Source organism: Nelumbo lutea, chromosome 1 (genome assembly GCF_056320005.1).
Source record: "Nelumbo lutea isolate HS-2025 chromosome 1, American lotus-T2T, whole genome shotgun sequence".
Lineage (NCBI taxonomy): Eukaryota > Viridiplantae > Streptophyta > Magnoliopsida > Proteales > Nelumbonaceae > Nelumbo > Nelumbo lutea.
In genome coordinates this window covers 209,740,690-209,757,132 of record NC_142684.1, presented here as the reverse complement: position 1 = coordinate 209,757,132, position 16,443 = coordinate 209,740,690, and the positions used below count along the sequence as shown (strand labels likewise).

At 39.6% G+C, this 16,443-nt stretch overlaps 1 protein-coding gene across 1 annotated transcript; it reads left to right on the top strand.

Annotated features, from left to right (window-relative positions):
* Window positions 1–283: 283 nt before the first annotated feature.
* Window positions 284–16,154, top strand: TOM2B (tobamovirus multiplication 2B). Its single transcript, XM_088962747.1, has 5 exons — window positions 284–737; window positions 880–945; window positions 1,019–1,083; window positions 15,690–15,780; window positions 15,963–16,154. The coding sequence occupies exons 1-5, from the start codon at window positions 579–581 to the stop codon at window positions 15,966–15,968; spliced, it is 387 nt and encodes a 128-aa protein (XP_088818873.1). The 5' UTR covers window positions 284–578; the 3' UTR covers window positions 15,969–16,154.
* Window positions 16,155–16,443: the final 289 nt, after the last annotated feature.

Below are 16,443 nucleotides of genomic sequence, written 5' to 3'. Positions count from 1 at the left end.
ATTGAATAACTTACTATGTAAATTATCATTATATAGTTCAAAACTTATAATTTAAATTTAAAATTTATAAATATTACCTTTTATATTATTTATTATTTACATTCAAATATTAAAATGAAAGCAAATGATCAAATAATTTTTTTATGAGCATGGTCATGGCCTTTGAAGACAAATTCGATTTTAAGATTGGTTCAACACGTTCCGTTCGAGTAGGATAAACCCTAAACCATGAAACCGGCCTAATACCCCACCTTATAAGTTGTAACAGGTAGGGTCGGTTCACGGTCGGTTTTTTTCGGTTCCCGGTAAATGCATTTGCACACTCTTTATTAGGCAATAGGCACCAATTACAGAATACTAATCGGAATTTTCCCAAAAAGAAATGAAGCTTTAGAAGCTTGGATCAGCGAAAACCATCCCTCGCTCATCTCCAGGTTGCAGAAAATGATAACTCGTCTACGGGAAGAAGCCTGACTCACCTGGTTAGACTTAATGCATCCCTCCTCAATGGGGCAATGCTATGGCTTTTAAGTAAAAGGAATTAGCCCCTGGTCGTTTTCTCTCGGAAGTCCATAGCAATGGCAACACCGTTGTCGTCGTCACTAGCGACAGGTGGTGGTAGGAATCAGGGCAACAAAGAAGGGACGGCTAAGGCCACGGTGGCTGATCAGATATCTCAGGCGGTTCTTTCAACCTCCAACCTCCTCCACCTCATGCAGCAATCCTCTCTTTCTCAGGTCTCTCTCCTCCTACATCTACAATTCTTTCGTTGATGCATCTGATGATTACTACTTTACCTCAAATTGAATCCATTTTCTTTTAAAGAGTTTCCTCTCCGTCATGAATCGTTCTTTCTTCTTTGACTTGTATTAATTGCAGGCCCACTTAATGAAGCTCCCAAAGAACCTTTTGGAAAAAACCTCAACCATCAAGAATACAGGGCATGTATGTGATAATTTTGCTTTGGGAGACCTCTCCTTCCAGTTCTTTATGTTTGTTCTTTGCTTATTTGAAGCAGATGCTGGAGCAGATGCCTAAGGTCATTTCGTCTTTGGATGCGCACATGGATAGTGCTTTCCAGTGGTTGGTTTTTCTTGATCCCCTCTTTCTGTTAATTATTACAATTGCAAGGTCATGATTAACATCCTGGTAGGTTTTCAGCATGGGTCGTTTTTTATTACTGCTTGTTTGTGGTTTGGTATATTTCAGACAATATGGCTTGCATTTTCTAGATTTTCCATCTGGTTCTGTGTCTCAGTAAATGCACCTGATTTGTGGTATACTCTAGGCATCTAGTGAATAAATCTAACGTGATGCTGAAGGATGAAGATAATCTAAATCTGACCAGAAAGGGGAAATTAACTAGTTTAGCCCATTTGCCAAGTATGCAAGACGCTGAACTGACCAAGACTCTTATAGTGTATTTCAAAGTTTGTGCGAGTACTGCATTAGTTGAATACTTAATTCCATTTTTTTTTTCAGAAAAAAGTAAGAAATAAATGGTTTTCAGGCTAAAGCGTGGGCAGAGGAATTTCAAGGACTTGACAAAGAGATTAAATAAGTAATGCAACTTCTTTTCATGCATAGGTTTTCAAGATTCAGGGGAGAGCAATCTCCTTCCCTATGGTTTGGGATAGTTAAAGTCTTGAATTGTCATGTTAGGGAATTCTTGGATTTCATGTTTTGTCAGAATATTACATTACTCTCATTTATGAGTGCATGCCAACAACAATTAATTGTAAAAATCTTTGTATGATCTCGTTGGCAAGAGCTGTGTTAGGCATAAGATAAATGAATGAAACTTTTGTAGTCACTTCAATTTCATTAGGTTCTCATAACAAAAGTTAGGTGGTTGTGGGATCAAAAGGCTGATGGAGTGGTTGACCTCTTAAAAGGAGCTACATGTTGTTGGCTTGACTTCCAGGATCCTCTTTTCCTGAGTATACCAATAAGGTTACTCATACCTCTAATGTAGATGTGGCACAAGTTAGATGATTAATAGGATTTGCATTTGGATTGGTAAAGCCCAACTTATGGCTTTAGGTTCTACTCTGGTTGAACTTGAAGCTATTCTTCAGGATATGGTTCCTCATTAGTTTCTTTAATTAGCTCATGATTGTGCACATTACTTCTAGTTTTTCAACTCTCTCTTGTAGCTCCTCTTGAGAGAACCAGGTATTCTCGTTCTACTGTAATAAGCCCTTTATAACTTGTCCAAAACAGGAACAACTTTTATTGCTCCTTTAGAGGTTTCTATCTCTCTTATGGAGGTGCTATATTTTTGTGTTTCTCTAATATATGGGCATCCTAAGATCAGCTTTGGAAAATAAAGCTTGACATTAGGACAGGTAGTAGATCAGACCCAATGTTTTAAAATGTGGAGGTGTGACGGGAGGCATTCTAGTACCTGGATGTATAAGGCATAGTTCAGAACACTAGAGGCATAAGTCTCTCAACCACAAGGAGGCATAAGCTTTTTCAAGAGGAGGAGGATGAGGAAGGGGGAAACTTCCTTAGAACACTAGAGGCATAAGCCTCTTTTCTTTCCTTTCTTTCTTGCTTTTTTCTTCCTTTTTGCATGTGTACCAGGGGTGTACACCGTGTGCAAAAGATATTTGAGGCATATGGATCGTGCAGCTGAGGCATATGACTCAGGCACCTAGGCCTCCAACATATGCCTCGGTGTGTTTTGAGTGCGCCTCTAGGCGTATGCCTCAAACACCTTTAAAAACATTGGTCAGAGCCTTTTCCCTGATCAACTAATGACTAATCTCAAACTAAGAAACTTAATAGTAAGTCCAAATGATGTAGTATCTACTACTGCACCAAAATGGTTTAGGATGGCTATGACCCAAGGATGACACTAGGAGGGTATAAATAGGCTTAGATGAGTTTAGGGATGATTTTATGATTAAAGTTGAAGATTTATAAGGGTTGTAATGGTTCTGGGTAAAGTCGTTGAGAATTGGAGATTTTCTCTAGGACTATGAAAAAATGAAAATAAAAAAATAGTAACTTATCAAAAATATTAAAATAGTATAGGAATGGATTTTTTAATGAAACTTTGTGAAGATGTTTAAGATGATAGATCATATGGCAAGGTGCCAACAGCTGGTTGGTAAGGTCTCCTGCTGGTCGTAGCGGAGACTTGGGATCGAATCCCGCTTGCACCTGGGTTTGGGGAGGTTATGGGTTGGGGGATGGGCTACCCCCCGTTGTGTGGCCCTTCAGAAGATATATATAAAAAAAAAAGATGATAGATCATATGGGGAAATTTAATTTCAAGACTTCAAGGCATATTGAGCAAGTTTTCCACATAAGGATGAAACTTGCTGAAATGGGAAATTTCAAGTTTTGATGTAAAATCAAGAATAAATACTTTTGGATCAATTCAACCCTCTAGGGATGTTGAACAAAATTCTTTGATGATGAACACATAAGATTTTGATGGTTGTAATGAATTGTTGTATAATTAATTGTCAAAAAAATTGAATTGTTGTATAATTAGATAGAAGATAGAGAGAAGAAAATGAATTGTTGTGGGGGATGTATGCAGGAGATTTAGATTTGTTGACTCTAGAACGATTTCTTGGAGGATCCTTGTTGCTGCTCGTCTTCTGGTTGTCGATGAAATTCAGCTGGTCCCATCTTCTCTTTCTCTTTGATTTGCTAGAGAACATTATGGTTTAGGACTTCTTGTTGAAGGTTTGTACTCATTGAGATGGGTTGAAAATCTAGATTTCTGTTGGAAGGAACTAAGAAAAATTTCTTAGCCGTCTATTGGAAGTGATGGGAAGACGAACAGTTAGTTGGAAGAGGGAGGGTATGAGGTTGAAGACAAGGGAAGTTTTGTAATTGTTGAGAATATTTGTTCTCATGGGGTTGATTTGGTGGATCTCAACAAATGTGATTCCTGCACACTTTTGAGAAGTAGTGAGAATAGTGGGGCACAAAGGAATTCAATCGAGGCAAATAATAAGTTGTGATCTTCTCTTGATGAGGGAGAGGGTGGTGGTGGTGGGGGAGAGGGTTAAATGATGGGAGATGTGGGGTAGGATAAAGGATTGGAGAAGTCTTTGATGCTAGTTATGAGAGGATTGTTTAAGAAAGGATGCGGGCTGAAGTTTCGAATGGGGCCCATGCTTGAACATAGAAATCAATAAACAGAGGAAGTGGTTTAGATTGTCATGGCTAAAGGCTAATAGAAAATCTCTTTGCCGCTTCAAACGACAAGAGAATTAGTCTAGGATTTTGAGGAGGAGGATTTCAAGCAAGAAACAAGAAGGGAAGGAAGAATGCTGGATTTATGAGATCTTCAAGTATGATTCAAAAGGAAAGAAGACTGTTTCGAGTTCTGGTTTGGTGATTGCTGAAGGTGAGAACTTACGAAGTGATCTTGCTGCAGCTTGTGCCCCTGATCTTTGCGATTGTTGGTGGGTGACCTCAGTTAGCCTCAAAAGTAGAGAAAAATAAAGGAGCTGAAACTGTTTCAGCCTAGGAAGTTAACTTTGACTCTAATGAGAAGTCTCTCAAGACTGTAGGGGAAGGCTATAAGTGATGGTTGGGTTGAGGGAGGTGGGTAAGGGGGTTACGAGAGGGAGGAGTGGGAAGAGTGTTGGAAGAAAGTGAAGAAGGGAGGACGATTGATGCTGCGGTTTGCAGGGACTGCAACCAATTAGAGAGGTCAAATGAGGATTGTTGTAATTTCGAAGAAGTGGTGATTGGTAGATTAAGGGTGGATCTAGGACGAAGGAGGAAGATTGATGTGAAGGCTTTGGATGCTGCAGCGATAGTGGTCACCAAGAAACCTCAGGATCCAAGAAATTCCCAAATTATTCACATTACCACAGTCTTCTCTCGACTGAAACTTGGGTTGGTAGGGGTAGGACTGTTGGTGTGAAAATTTTAATAAATTCTCATGCAACATAATTCACTCAATCAAGTGATTGAGATTTTATTATTTTGGGTAAGGCCCATTCAGGGAATCATATGGATTGTTCCCCTTAATTACATCTCCACAAGAAAGTAGAGAACACCTTTTGATTCTGACTTGGAGAAATGAACGCATAGAACAAAAGAAAAGAACAATTGGGTACTTAAAAAGAACTTTTCATTTGCTTTTTTTTTTTTTTTGCATCAAGTGTACAAGAATGAGAAGAAAGAAAAAGAAAAAGAAAATACAATTGAGAAACTATATGGCAATACATTTCTCTTTTATTTTTAATACAAAGAAAATTTCTTTCTCACTCCTTTCTTCACAATAAACTGTAATCAATCAGATGAAATTCTGATTGTAGAGAGTCCTAATCCTTGGAATTTTGCATACAAAAAGGGAACCGTAGTCAATCAAACTGAATATTTGATTGTAGACGATTTTCATCCCTCTGCTCTTCTTTTTCATTTGAAGGGAACCATAGTCAACTTTTGAGAATTAGACTGTAGACGGTTTAATCCTCAACTTTGTCTTGAAAGAAGGACCATAATCGATCAAGTAGAGACACCTGGTTGTAGATGGTTTATTTCCCTCTACTCTTCATTTTCATTTGAAGGGAACCATAGTCAGTCTTCGAGAATTAGACTGTAGATGGTTTAATCCCTAACTTTGTCTTGAAAAAGGGACCATAATCAACCAAGTAGAGACACATGGTTGTAGATGGTTTATTTCCCTCTATTTCCTTTCTCAAAAATGAAAATAAAAGAGAGAGGAAGAAGGATACAAAGTAGAAGACATATATAGGAAGTATTCACAGAGAGGAATTTCTTTTTTCTACCTGTATTAGTGAGACTTTTCCTTCCCTGCCTTCCCTTGAGCACTTCTCTTTTCTTCTCTCCTTATCTATGCTTTTCTTGAGAATCTCTTGTAAAAATTTTCTCCGAAGAATCTCTCCATGTGTTCTTTTAGCTTCCCCTTAAGGAGCTTAAATAGGGAGTGGGGTGGTTATGTAACTACCCCCTCCTCCTAGGTGAAGGACACCTGTCCTTCCCACCTAAAGAGAGGGAACTCCCCACTTAAAGAGAGAGAACTCCCCACTTAAGAGGGGGAACTCTCATATAGGATACTTTTTTATAATTTTAATGATTTGGCTAGTAGACTAGCTAGCCCACTTATTACAGATTATTTGAATAAAAAAATGACTTCAACATAAAGAATTTTAATAAGGTGTACAAGAGAAGAGGTGCGAAGAAAGTTGGGATGACCGTTGATGATGGAGGTGGGGTTGAGGCTCAAACTCTTGTTAGATTCAAACCTCAGGTGGGGGATGTTCAACAGGGTGAGGAAAATAATGTTGTAGGGTCCAATTCTGTCAAGGATGTGGTGATCTTGAAATCTGACAAAAAGGTAGATAAAGCAAGAAGTTTGCCCATTGAGGAAGTTGTTGATAGAGATGTAGAGATTGGCAAGAAGCTTGGATTGTTTTTTTTTTGGGGTGGGGAGGGGTTTGCTAGGAAAGCCTTTGAGGAGTTTGAGAGGAGGAGAGAAGAGAGGTTGAAGAAAGTGGTTTGGGGAGGGGGATAAATGTGGAATGAAGAAGATGGAGGTCAGGAGGAAGATTTCGAGGAGGATTGAGGAGAGGCTAGTGTTTATCAGTGTTCGGTTCTAGAAAGGTGGAGGTGCGCGTGAGTCTTTTGGATCGAGGGCAATAAGGTGTTTTTGCTGTACTTCGTTTTAGTTTGTTTTGATTTTGGTGGGTGTTTTGAGTGTTCAGTGTTTGTCCTTCAATTTTTTTGAATTACTCACTATAAGTAGACCTGTTCATGGGCCGGCTCGGCCTGGCCCGACCCCCGGACGGGCTTGCGCATAGATATTAGCCTACGGGCCTAAAAGCCCAAGCCCAACTGTTTTACGGGCTGGGCTCGGGATTTGTCACAAAAGCCCGACCCGACTTTTATATATATATATATATATAGCTTTTAAACCCTAAATTCCTAAACTGAACCCTTCTCATATTTCATTCTTTCTCACTCTCAACTCTAACCGGCACCACCAATGACCGACGGTGAAGATGGTTGTAGTTCCAGTGAATAAAGGAACTCAAAACAGGAAGATCATTGCAGGAACGAAAGACTCTCTTACCGGAGAAAGTGTAACTTGTCCATGATGGCAAAGCAGAGGATGAAAGGAACAAAGAAAGTAAAATTAAGAGAAACAACAGAGAAAGCAAAATTAAGAGAAACAACACCGGTCCTAGTGTAATATTCATCCTTCTAAACCTGTGTAATAGCTAAAGCCCGAAGAATTCAAAATGTAGGAACTGGGTAAGAGAAAAAGTATGAAACTGCCTAGAAAATCTAAGCAGGAAATAGAACAAGAGAGTTTCTGCAGGTCTCACAAAAATGGGTTTCTTGAAAGAGAGTAAGATTGTTTGTCATTTGAGTGTTGACGAGTGGAGCGACCAGGTCCTCTCTTCTCTCTCTCTCTCTCGTTATCTTCCCCCCTCTCTTGTTATCTTCCTCTCTCTCATAGAAGTTGAACAAATTTCTCTCTGTTCCTCTCTCTCTCTCTCGGTCTCTCTCTCTATTTTGTAAGTCGGTTCCTCTCTCCCTGTCTCTCTTGGGCTTCGGGCTCGGGCCTACAAAAATTCTGTTAATGCAAGGTGAAAGCCTGGCTCGAGCCCGGCCTGGCCTGTCCCATGAACAGGTCTAACTATAAGCATAACAAAGCAAAATGATTGTAGGTCTACCATATGTATGAACCAATGACATTTATTACTTGTAAGGTAAAGCCTAAGATGATATAATCAACTTTGACTTGAAAGTCAAATAAGCTACACACAATGGCGAATAGCTCTTTAGCCTAATTTTTAATTGAATTTATTTGCACTGTAGTGAATTGCACAAATTGTATAAACCATAGAATTTATGGATCAATTTGTAGGATTCAAACAAAAATTGTAAGATTTTTTCAGAAAATGATTCAGACATAAGATTCAAATCAAAGCCCTTGGGGTTCATGATACAAATCATGAATCATATTGTAATTTGTAAAATTTTAACAGCATTGTCCCTTCCTAGTTCTGGTAGTCATGTTTGATGGGTTGGCAACCACAATTTAGTGAGACCTCAACCATTATAATCCAAATCTTTGCACCAGTTATATGCCACTTTGCCACATGTTGCACCACTAAAGGGGGATTTACAGCTTCACCAGGAGAGGAGAGAGAAGAAACTTTCTAATAGGAAATAAATTGCATCATATTTGGTATATTTGGTAGAGCACATCAATTATAATTTCTGCTTATTAAATCAACTCATATTCTTAACCCAGTAGAGCCTTGTCAACTATATAGTGTCAGCTACATGAATCTTTTTCCACACTCTGCTTTATTCAGTGCCATATTCATTTTGTTTTTTGCATTTTTAGTCTTTTGAAAATCTTTGTAATTTCTACTTGTTATTATGGGATACTTTCTACACATAGACCCTTTTTTCATCATTTACATGAACCTTTAACTTACACAGGTCTTAACTATACAATTTTTCTATATAATTTTAGATGTCCAAATTAGATACCTACTTGCTCAAAATCTGAAGATCATTCAAGAATTTTGCACTAATTTATTCCCAAATACAAAATGGATAAATCACAAGCCATAAATCTCTTGCAAAACATAAATAGTTAGCCACTTCTATATTGGCTATTTATTTTTGAGAGAAAAGTTAACTGATTGTATTAAATTAACAAAAAGTACATGAGATGATGTACAAGAAACAACTCAGATATTACAAAGGTAGAGTTCTCTCACTAAATAATGCATCCCTAAGAGGATCAGACTTGGCTAGGTTGTCTGCTATAAAGTTCAGCTCCTTAGGAATCCAGAACAGTTTAACAGTCAAAGAATCTAGAAGATCTCTAGCCTCGGTCAGATAGTGAACCAGTCTCCAAGGTCCAGTCCCTTTCCCCAAGCCACTTTATAGTGTTACAAAATTCCCTTTGAATCTTTGATGACTAGAGCAGCAGTTTGACCTTTCTTGCTATTTGGAGCCCTGTAAGCACAGGTAGGACCTCACCCTTAGTGGAGTCAGCAATCCCAATAGGACCATTGAAAGCCCAACAAATGTTACCATTCCTTTCTCTAAACACCACCAATACCAGCTATCCCAGGATTTCCCAGAGCACTTTCATCGAAATTTGGAGTCATCTCTTCCTCTTCCCTTTCAATTCTGAAGTTGGGAATTCATGAGTGATGGGAGGAAAACAAGATTGCCACCACATTCAGCTGAAGTTCATTCAAAGAGACTCCTGTAAATTCTGAAGAAGTCAGCACCCAAAGCTTGCATGTAAAATTTATGTGAGAGACCAAATCACCAAGAGATCTAGATTTGTTTTCAAAAAATTTGATTGTTTCTTTCTTCCTGCTCACCCCACATCACTGATTGTGCCACCATACACTAATAGGTTTTCCCCCTTTTATCCAGACCTCTACCTTCTTAAAGGGGAAATTTGAAGGAGAGGCATCTGACACCAAGGCTCTGAAAAAGGAATTGGCTGAAAACTTGCTGGATAGGTGGGGTTTCCAGATTCGTTAGTCAGGGCCGGGGTGGTTTGAGAGGTGTAGACCTCTCAGACAGCCTCCCTTTGTTCTTTTTCTGGAGAAGGTTACAAGTGTTTATTTTCTTTAGACAAGCCTCTCACACGAAGAAGGAAACTCGGGGAGGAATGTGAGAGCACCAAACCTCCTTAAAGGGGAAGGTTGAAGGAGAGACATCTGAAACCAGGGCTCTGAAAAAAGTAATTGGTTGAGAACTTGCCGGCTGGGTGGGGTTCCAGATTCATTGGTCAGGGATGGTTTGAGAGATATAGAGCTCTCTTAGAGAGTGGAGAAGATTTGTTGCTTCTTCAGCTTCTACTTCCCTGAGGGATCTTCTTATGTTTAGGTTCTAGTTGGTTTCAAGCAGTGTTTTAAAAGGCGTGGGAGGCGTACGCTTGGAGGCATGCCTCCAGGTGAGGCGCTCCCAAAACGCCCTGAGGCGTATGCCTCAGGTGCAAAAGGCGTACGCCTCATGCGCTTTTGTCATGAGGCGTGATAGAGGTGTACGCCTCATGCACATCTTATATAAAAAGACAGAAAAAAAAAGAAAAAAGAAAAAAAGGGAAGGGAAAGAAAAAGAAAGAGAAGAAAAGAAGAGAAAAAGGAAAGGGAAGGGAAGAAAAGATAAGGGGAAAGAAAGTGGTTTGCCCCCGTCCCTTCAGCTGGGAGCTTCGCTCCCCAGACCCCTCCCCCCCCCCCCCCCCCCTTTTTTTTTTTTGACAAGACCCCCCCTTTCAACTAATGTTATGCATCTTTATTCTTCTTAATATAAATCCTCTTCATCCTCCTCCCCTTCCTCCTTCCTCCTAACCCCCCTCCTCTTAAGGAGGCTTAAGCCTCCTTGTGTTTGGGAGGCTTACGCCTCTTGTGTTCTGAACTACACCTCATGCCTCTAGGTAGTGGAACTCTCGCATCACGCCTCCGCGTTTTAGAACATTGGTTTCAAGAGGTAAGGAAGGCAGATGATGATGTTGGCTTCTTAGTTTTGGGAAAAATGGAAGAGTCTAGGATAAGTGTTGGCCTAAGTGTTTTCTCCCCACCAAAGGTCTGTCCAGAATTTGGTTTTGTTCCTGTTCCCAACTTTATAGTGAACAAAAGGAATAAATGTGCTAAAATTAGAGGAAATACCTTTCCAGGGGTTGGTGGATTTCACTCGATTCAAGGGTGTACCCTGTTATTCCGACCATTGGCATTCTTCCCATATTTATTGTTGATGAGAGGTCCAAAGAGCATCCAGTTCAAGAGGGTAACACCACAACCACTCCCCAAGAAGAGATAAATTCTTCTCCTTAATATGGCCTAAGCCAAGACCCCCCCCAGTCTTAGGTTTGCACATTTGGCCCCAATTGACTAAGTGATTTTTCTTATCTCCTCCTCCATCCCAAAGAAAGTCATACTGGATCTTTTCAATTCTAATCTTTACCTGGAGCTTGAAAGACTGACAAGTAGTAGGTCGGTAAGTTTGCCAGAGAGGATTTTATTAAAGTCAGTCTTCCCCCTTTTGAGAGGTAACCTTTCTTCCAAGTGGCTAACCTATTTTGACACTTCACAACCAGGTCCCAAAAGCTTTGGCTTTCTGGGTTTCCCCCAAGTGGCATCCCAAGATAAGAAATGGGAAAATTCTCCATTTTAGAGAAATTGGCTAGAATTCCTGACACCTTCTCAGTTGATGATTCTCATCTTCCAAAAATAACAAGATGTTATCTGCAAATAATAAGTGGGAAATCTGGAAACCTTCCCTTCCAATTTCAAAACCTTCTAACAGATTTAACCTTCTTGCTTTCTCCAAAAACCAGACTAAGGATGTCAACCACCAAGGTGAAAAAGGGGAAAGAGGGCAGCCTTTCTCGAGTCCCCAAATAACATTAAAATAGCTTCAGAGGTGAAGGGAAGGTTTTCCAATTTGATGTAGGTGCCTGAAGAATAACAAATACTTTTGAACATCATCATCATGATCATCACCACCATCATTATCAGATCATTATCCCATCTATTAGCTAAGAGGCAGCTCTGATATAATAGACTGTAATTATCATCTATCAGATCATTATCAAGAAGAACTGCATGCACAACAATAGAAAAAAAGGAATCGTCATCATTATCTACTAAATCTTGTCTCAACCATAATGGTTTGGCTACATGAATCCTGTTCCACCATTCCATTCTGTTCGTTGCCATATCTATTATTAAATTATGAGCCCTTAAATCATTTCTGACTACTTTGACTTGTAAAGAGACTGGGCCGAATGGGCCCTAACAGCCTCTCTTGTAATATCTTTTATTTTATGTTGATGAGCCACACTTAATGGGCCTGTTATTTATTCTTGTTTATTTCCTTTATGTAACTGCCAAGCTGGCCGCCCACTTAAGGGCATACTTGTCATCATTAATTTTTTAGATCTTAATAAAGTAGGGTTAGAGGAGAATGGAGAATTAATTCGACTCCTTCTCTTACCTCTTCTCTTCGCCATCTTCTCTTATACAGTTATTCAGACCTGTTTTATTCTACTAATCACTGAATTTAAACTTGATATTAGAGGACTGATTTACATCTTGGTATCAGAGTAGGTTTAGTTCCTCTTCTTTTTCTTCGTTCTTGTACACTCTAAAATCAAGAGAGTGTATGGAGAGATAGGTTCTCTATAGTATAGAGAATCACTTGCCTAGTTGGTAGAAGGGTTTGGAGAGTTTAGTTCTTGCTAGATTTTGCCAAGAAGTGTTGTTGTTCTGTTGTTGCCCGAAACCCTAGCCGACTAGAGATTTTCGAGGTTACTAGGAAAGGTGAAGCTCGGGTGTGGCGCTCTGTGCTTGGAAGGTGTCTCGTGACTGCTAAAGGAGGGCGGTTCAGGTTTGGAAGAGTTTGGGTTAGTCTGGTAGGTGCCGCAACATCTTCTCTCTTCCTCTTATCTGCTGGACGGAGCAAAACCCTAGTTTTTCAAGCACCCAAGTTCTGGTTTGGCTTCAAGTAAGTTTACATATTCAAAATTTTTTGTTCTTTGATTTCCATTTGATTAATGGAGACATACGGAAGTGAATTCAAGCAGGTGCCAGTTTCTGGACCTGCCTCAGTAGATTTTGTTTTGACTAGTGTGACCACAATTAAGCTAGATGGGACGAACTATTTTGCTTGGGCACAGTCTATAAAAATCTATGTTTGTAGTAGGGGAAAACTCGGGTATCTCACAAGCAGTAAGGTGAATCCCGAAGAGATAGACCCTGAATTTGAAAAATGGATGCAAGAGAACTACATTGTTATAGGATGGTTGATTAGCTCTATGCAACCCCATATAAGCCAGCACTATCTCTGGATGTCTTCAGCCAAGGAGATATGGGACAGTGTAACTGAGACCTACTCACAGAAACTGAATGTAGCTAGAGCGTACAAATTGAAAAATGATGTGAAAAACCTGAGACAGGGGGGGAAGAGTGTGGCAATCTACTACTCTATACTAAAATCCTATGACAGGAAATTGATGTTATGGAGACAGTGGTATGGGAGAGTAAAAAGGATGCTGAAATGTATAGAAAGCTGGTGGAGAGAAATAGGGTGTTTGAGTTTCTCACTGGACTCAACCCTGAGTTTGATATTATCAGACATAATATTTTGGCCAGGGATGAGGTTACTCTTTCACAGGCATATGCTATGATAAGTAGTGAGGAGAGTAGGCGGCATGTTCGGTTGTAGAGTCCACCTACAAAACATTTTGCACATGCGGGAATGAAACCAAAGGGCCCTACTGAGAAGAGAGAACAGGTGTGTGAATATTGCAAGAAACCACGGCATACAAAGGACACCTGCTGAAAGCTTCATCCTGAACTTCTCCCTAATAGGTTTAAGAACAATAATAACCCTAAGAAGGGCAGTCAGGTGGGAAAACCCAAGACTGCTAATGTTGCTACAATACCTGAATGGGGAAGTATGGAGAGTGAAGATAAATCAACCATTGAGCAGTTGGCTGCAATGAAGCTAGATTTTGAGGAGTATGGGAGACTCCTAAATCACCTGGAAGCTACAGTTTCTTCAGTTCACCCTTCCAACAGTACATCATCCTCATCGGCATTTGCTCACTTAGGTACTCGTGCTTCTGCAAATCATGCTTCAGCTTCAGGTAATCATAAAATCCTTTGGATTATCGATTCCAGTGCATCAGACCATATGACCAGTCTATCTAACCTTTTTTGCTCATATCACCTTCTCTCTGGGAAAGAGAAAATATCCCTTGCCGATGGGTCCTTTGCCCCCATCTCTAGTAAAGGTGATATAAAGACCTTTGACACCCTGTTCTTATCTTCTATTCTTCATGTCCCTAAGCTTAACACAAACCTCTTATCTGTTAGTAGCTTAACAAAGTCCATGAATTGCAGCATAACTTTCTTTCCCACTCATTGTGTTCTTCAGGACCCGCAGTCTCAGAGGATGATTGGGAGTGGCTATGAGGCGAACGGAATATACTTGCTGGACACACCAGATCAATCCTTGGGACTACCTCATGGAGTTGCCTTAGAGTTAGTCATGTCAGAGTCTGTTAACAAAATTTTATTATGTCATTTTTGGTTTGGTCACATGTCTTTTTCCGCTTTGAGTCATCTGTTCCTAGATATGTTTAAAGGAGTGTCTTTATCGAGTCTTCATTGTGAATCATGTGAGCTGGCAAAGCATTGTAGACATTCCTATTCAATTAGCAATAAAAGATCACTTTCTCCTTTCCATATTGTTCACTCTGATGTGTGGAGGCCATATCACATGCCAACTATGGGGGGTTACAGGTACTTTATCCTTTTTATTGATGATTATTCACGTTACACTTGGATTTATCTCATGAAATCCAGGGATGAAGTACCAGCTATTGTGAAAAATTTTCATGAACTCATCCTCACCCAGTTTAATACTCGTATCAAAATATTCCGCTCCGACAATGCTAAGGAGTATTTTGAGAGAATCATCTCCACCTATCTTGAAACTTTTGGCTTAGGAAGTTGTTACACCTTTGCATGACTCGGCCAGATATTTCCTATGCAGATTGGGTAGGATGTATTGATGACAGAAGGTCCACCTCTGGTTATTGTGCTCTGGTTGCTGGGAATATTGTGTCTTGGAGGAGTAAGAAACAATCAGTAGTTGTTAGATCCTTAGCTGAAGCAGAATACAGGGCAATGGCTCATGGTGTGTTAGAATTACTATGGCTACGATCCCTTCTAGAGGAATTGGGGGTGGACTATGAGAAACCAATGATGCTCTATTGTGACAACCAAGCTGCTATCAACATTGCACATAATCCTATTCAACATGACAGAACTAAGCACATTGAGGTTGATAGGCATTTCAATAAGAGAAAGAGTCTCTTCAGGAGAAGTTTGTTTACCATTCATCACATCAAAAGAGCAACTGGCTGATATCTTGACCAAGGGAGTTCCAAGGGGGAAATTGATACACTATATAAGCAAGCCGGGCATGATTGACATCTATGCTCAGCTTGAGGGGGAGTGTAAAGAGACTGGGCCGAATGGGCCCTAAAAGCCTCTCTTGTAATATCTTTTATTTTATGTTGATGGGCCACACTTAATGGGCCTGTTATTTATTCTTGTTTATTTCTTTTATGTAACTGCCAAGCTGGCCGCCCACTTGAGGGCATACTTGTCATCATTAATTTTTTAGATCTTAATGAAATAGGGTTAGAGGAGAATGGAGAATTAATTCGACTCCTCTTACCTCTTCTCTTTGCTATCTTCTTCTCTTATACAGTTATTGAGACCTGTTTTATTCTGCTAATCACTGAATTTCAACTTGATATTAAAGGATTGATTTACATCTTGACTCATGTCCTTTTCTTGGCCTGCCCCTAGCTCTTATAGCCCCATCAATTTGCAACAGATCATTTCTCACTGGTGCATTAGAAAAGGGGATGAAAGACAAAAGAATACGGGGCAGAGTATTGTCAGAATCAGTGGATAAAATATTAAAATGGTTTGATTTATTAGCACAAAGATTTTCCAGACCCAATATGTGACATGTAATACTGTTGTTCCATTATCTAAGAAACACATTTTGACTATAAAATTCAGATGCCCATCCACTGGCTGATTCCAGTGCGTTTTGGTCCTTTGCTCTTTCTGCTCAAATTTCTCCCCTGATTTCATGTTTTATTGGTTTTGTTTCAGTGTCCCATATCTGAACACTGTAGTTCAGTTGCTTTCTAACATGGAAAGCTCCCAACTTAACTCTGTTTTTCAAGCTCATCGGTCCCAGGAGGTAAGCAAGCTTAGCTCATCGGTCCCAGCTTAACTCTCTCTCTCTCTCTCTGAATGTGTATGCTGTAAAATTTTAAACATTTATAAACAAAACATTTTCAAATCCATTACCAACGATTGCATATAAGAACAAGTTGTGGCTTTGGTAACTATTCACAGATGCGTTTTGTGCTTGCATTTCAGGAATGAGAGCTAGCAGATAAACATTTAGAGGCACCTTGCTGATATGTTACAACTTACGACCTTATTATGGGGTGTACTTTTGGAAGAGAATTCAGAAAGCAAAAATGATATTTAGCAAGTACTCAGTTATGATGTTTGACTGGTATATTTCCTTCTATAATTCATCCGAGATGGGCTTTAGCATTTGCATTATCCACCCTTCTCATCAGTCATCACCATATGTTGGAATGGGCATCAAATATTTGGTTACAGATTATCATATTTTAGACTATCAAGTTTGTAAAAATGAGTAAGATTAGAGAAGTGAGCCTGCTTAAAATGGGACAAAATATAAACCCATAGTTTTATCCTTATGTGAGATTTCTCTGAAAACAAATTGATTGAGAGTAGCACCTAGCACGTACGAGTTGAGAAGCAACACAAAGCTCACCATCACCCGTGTCGTAATTGGTGTATGGGAGGACAAAAAGGCAAAGTAGAG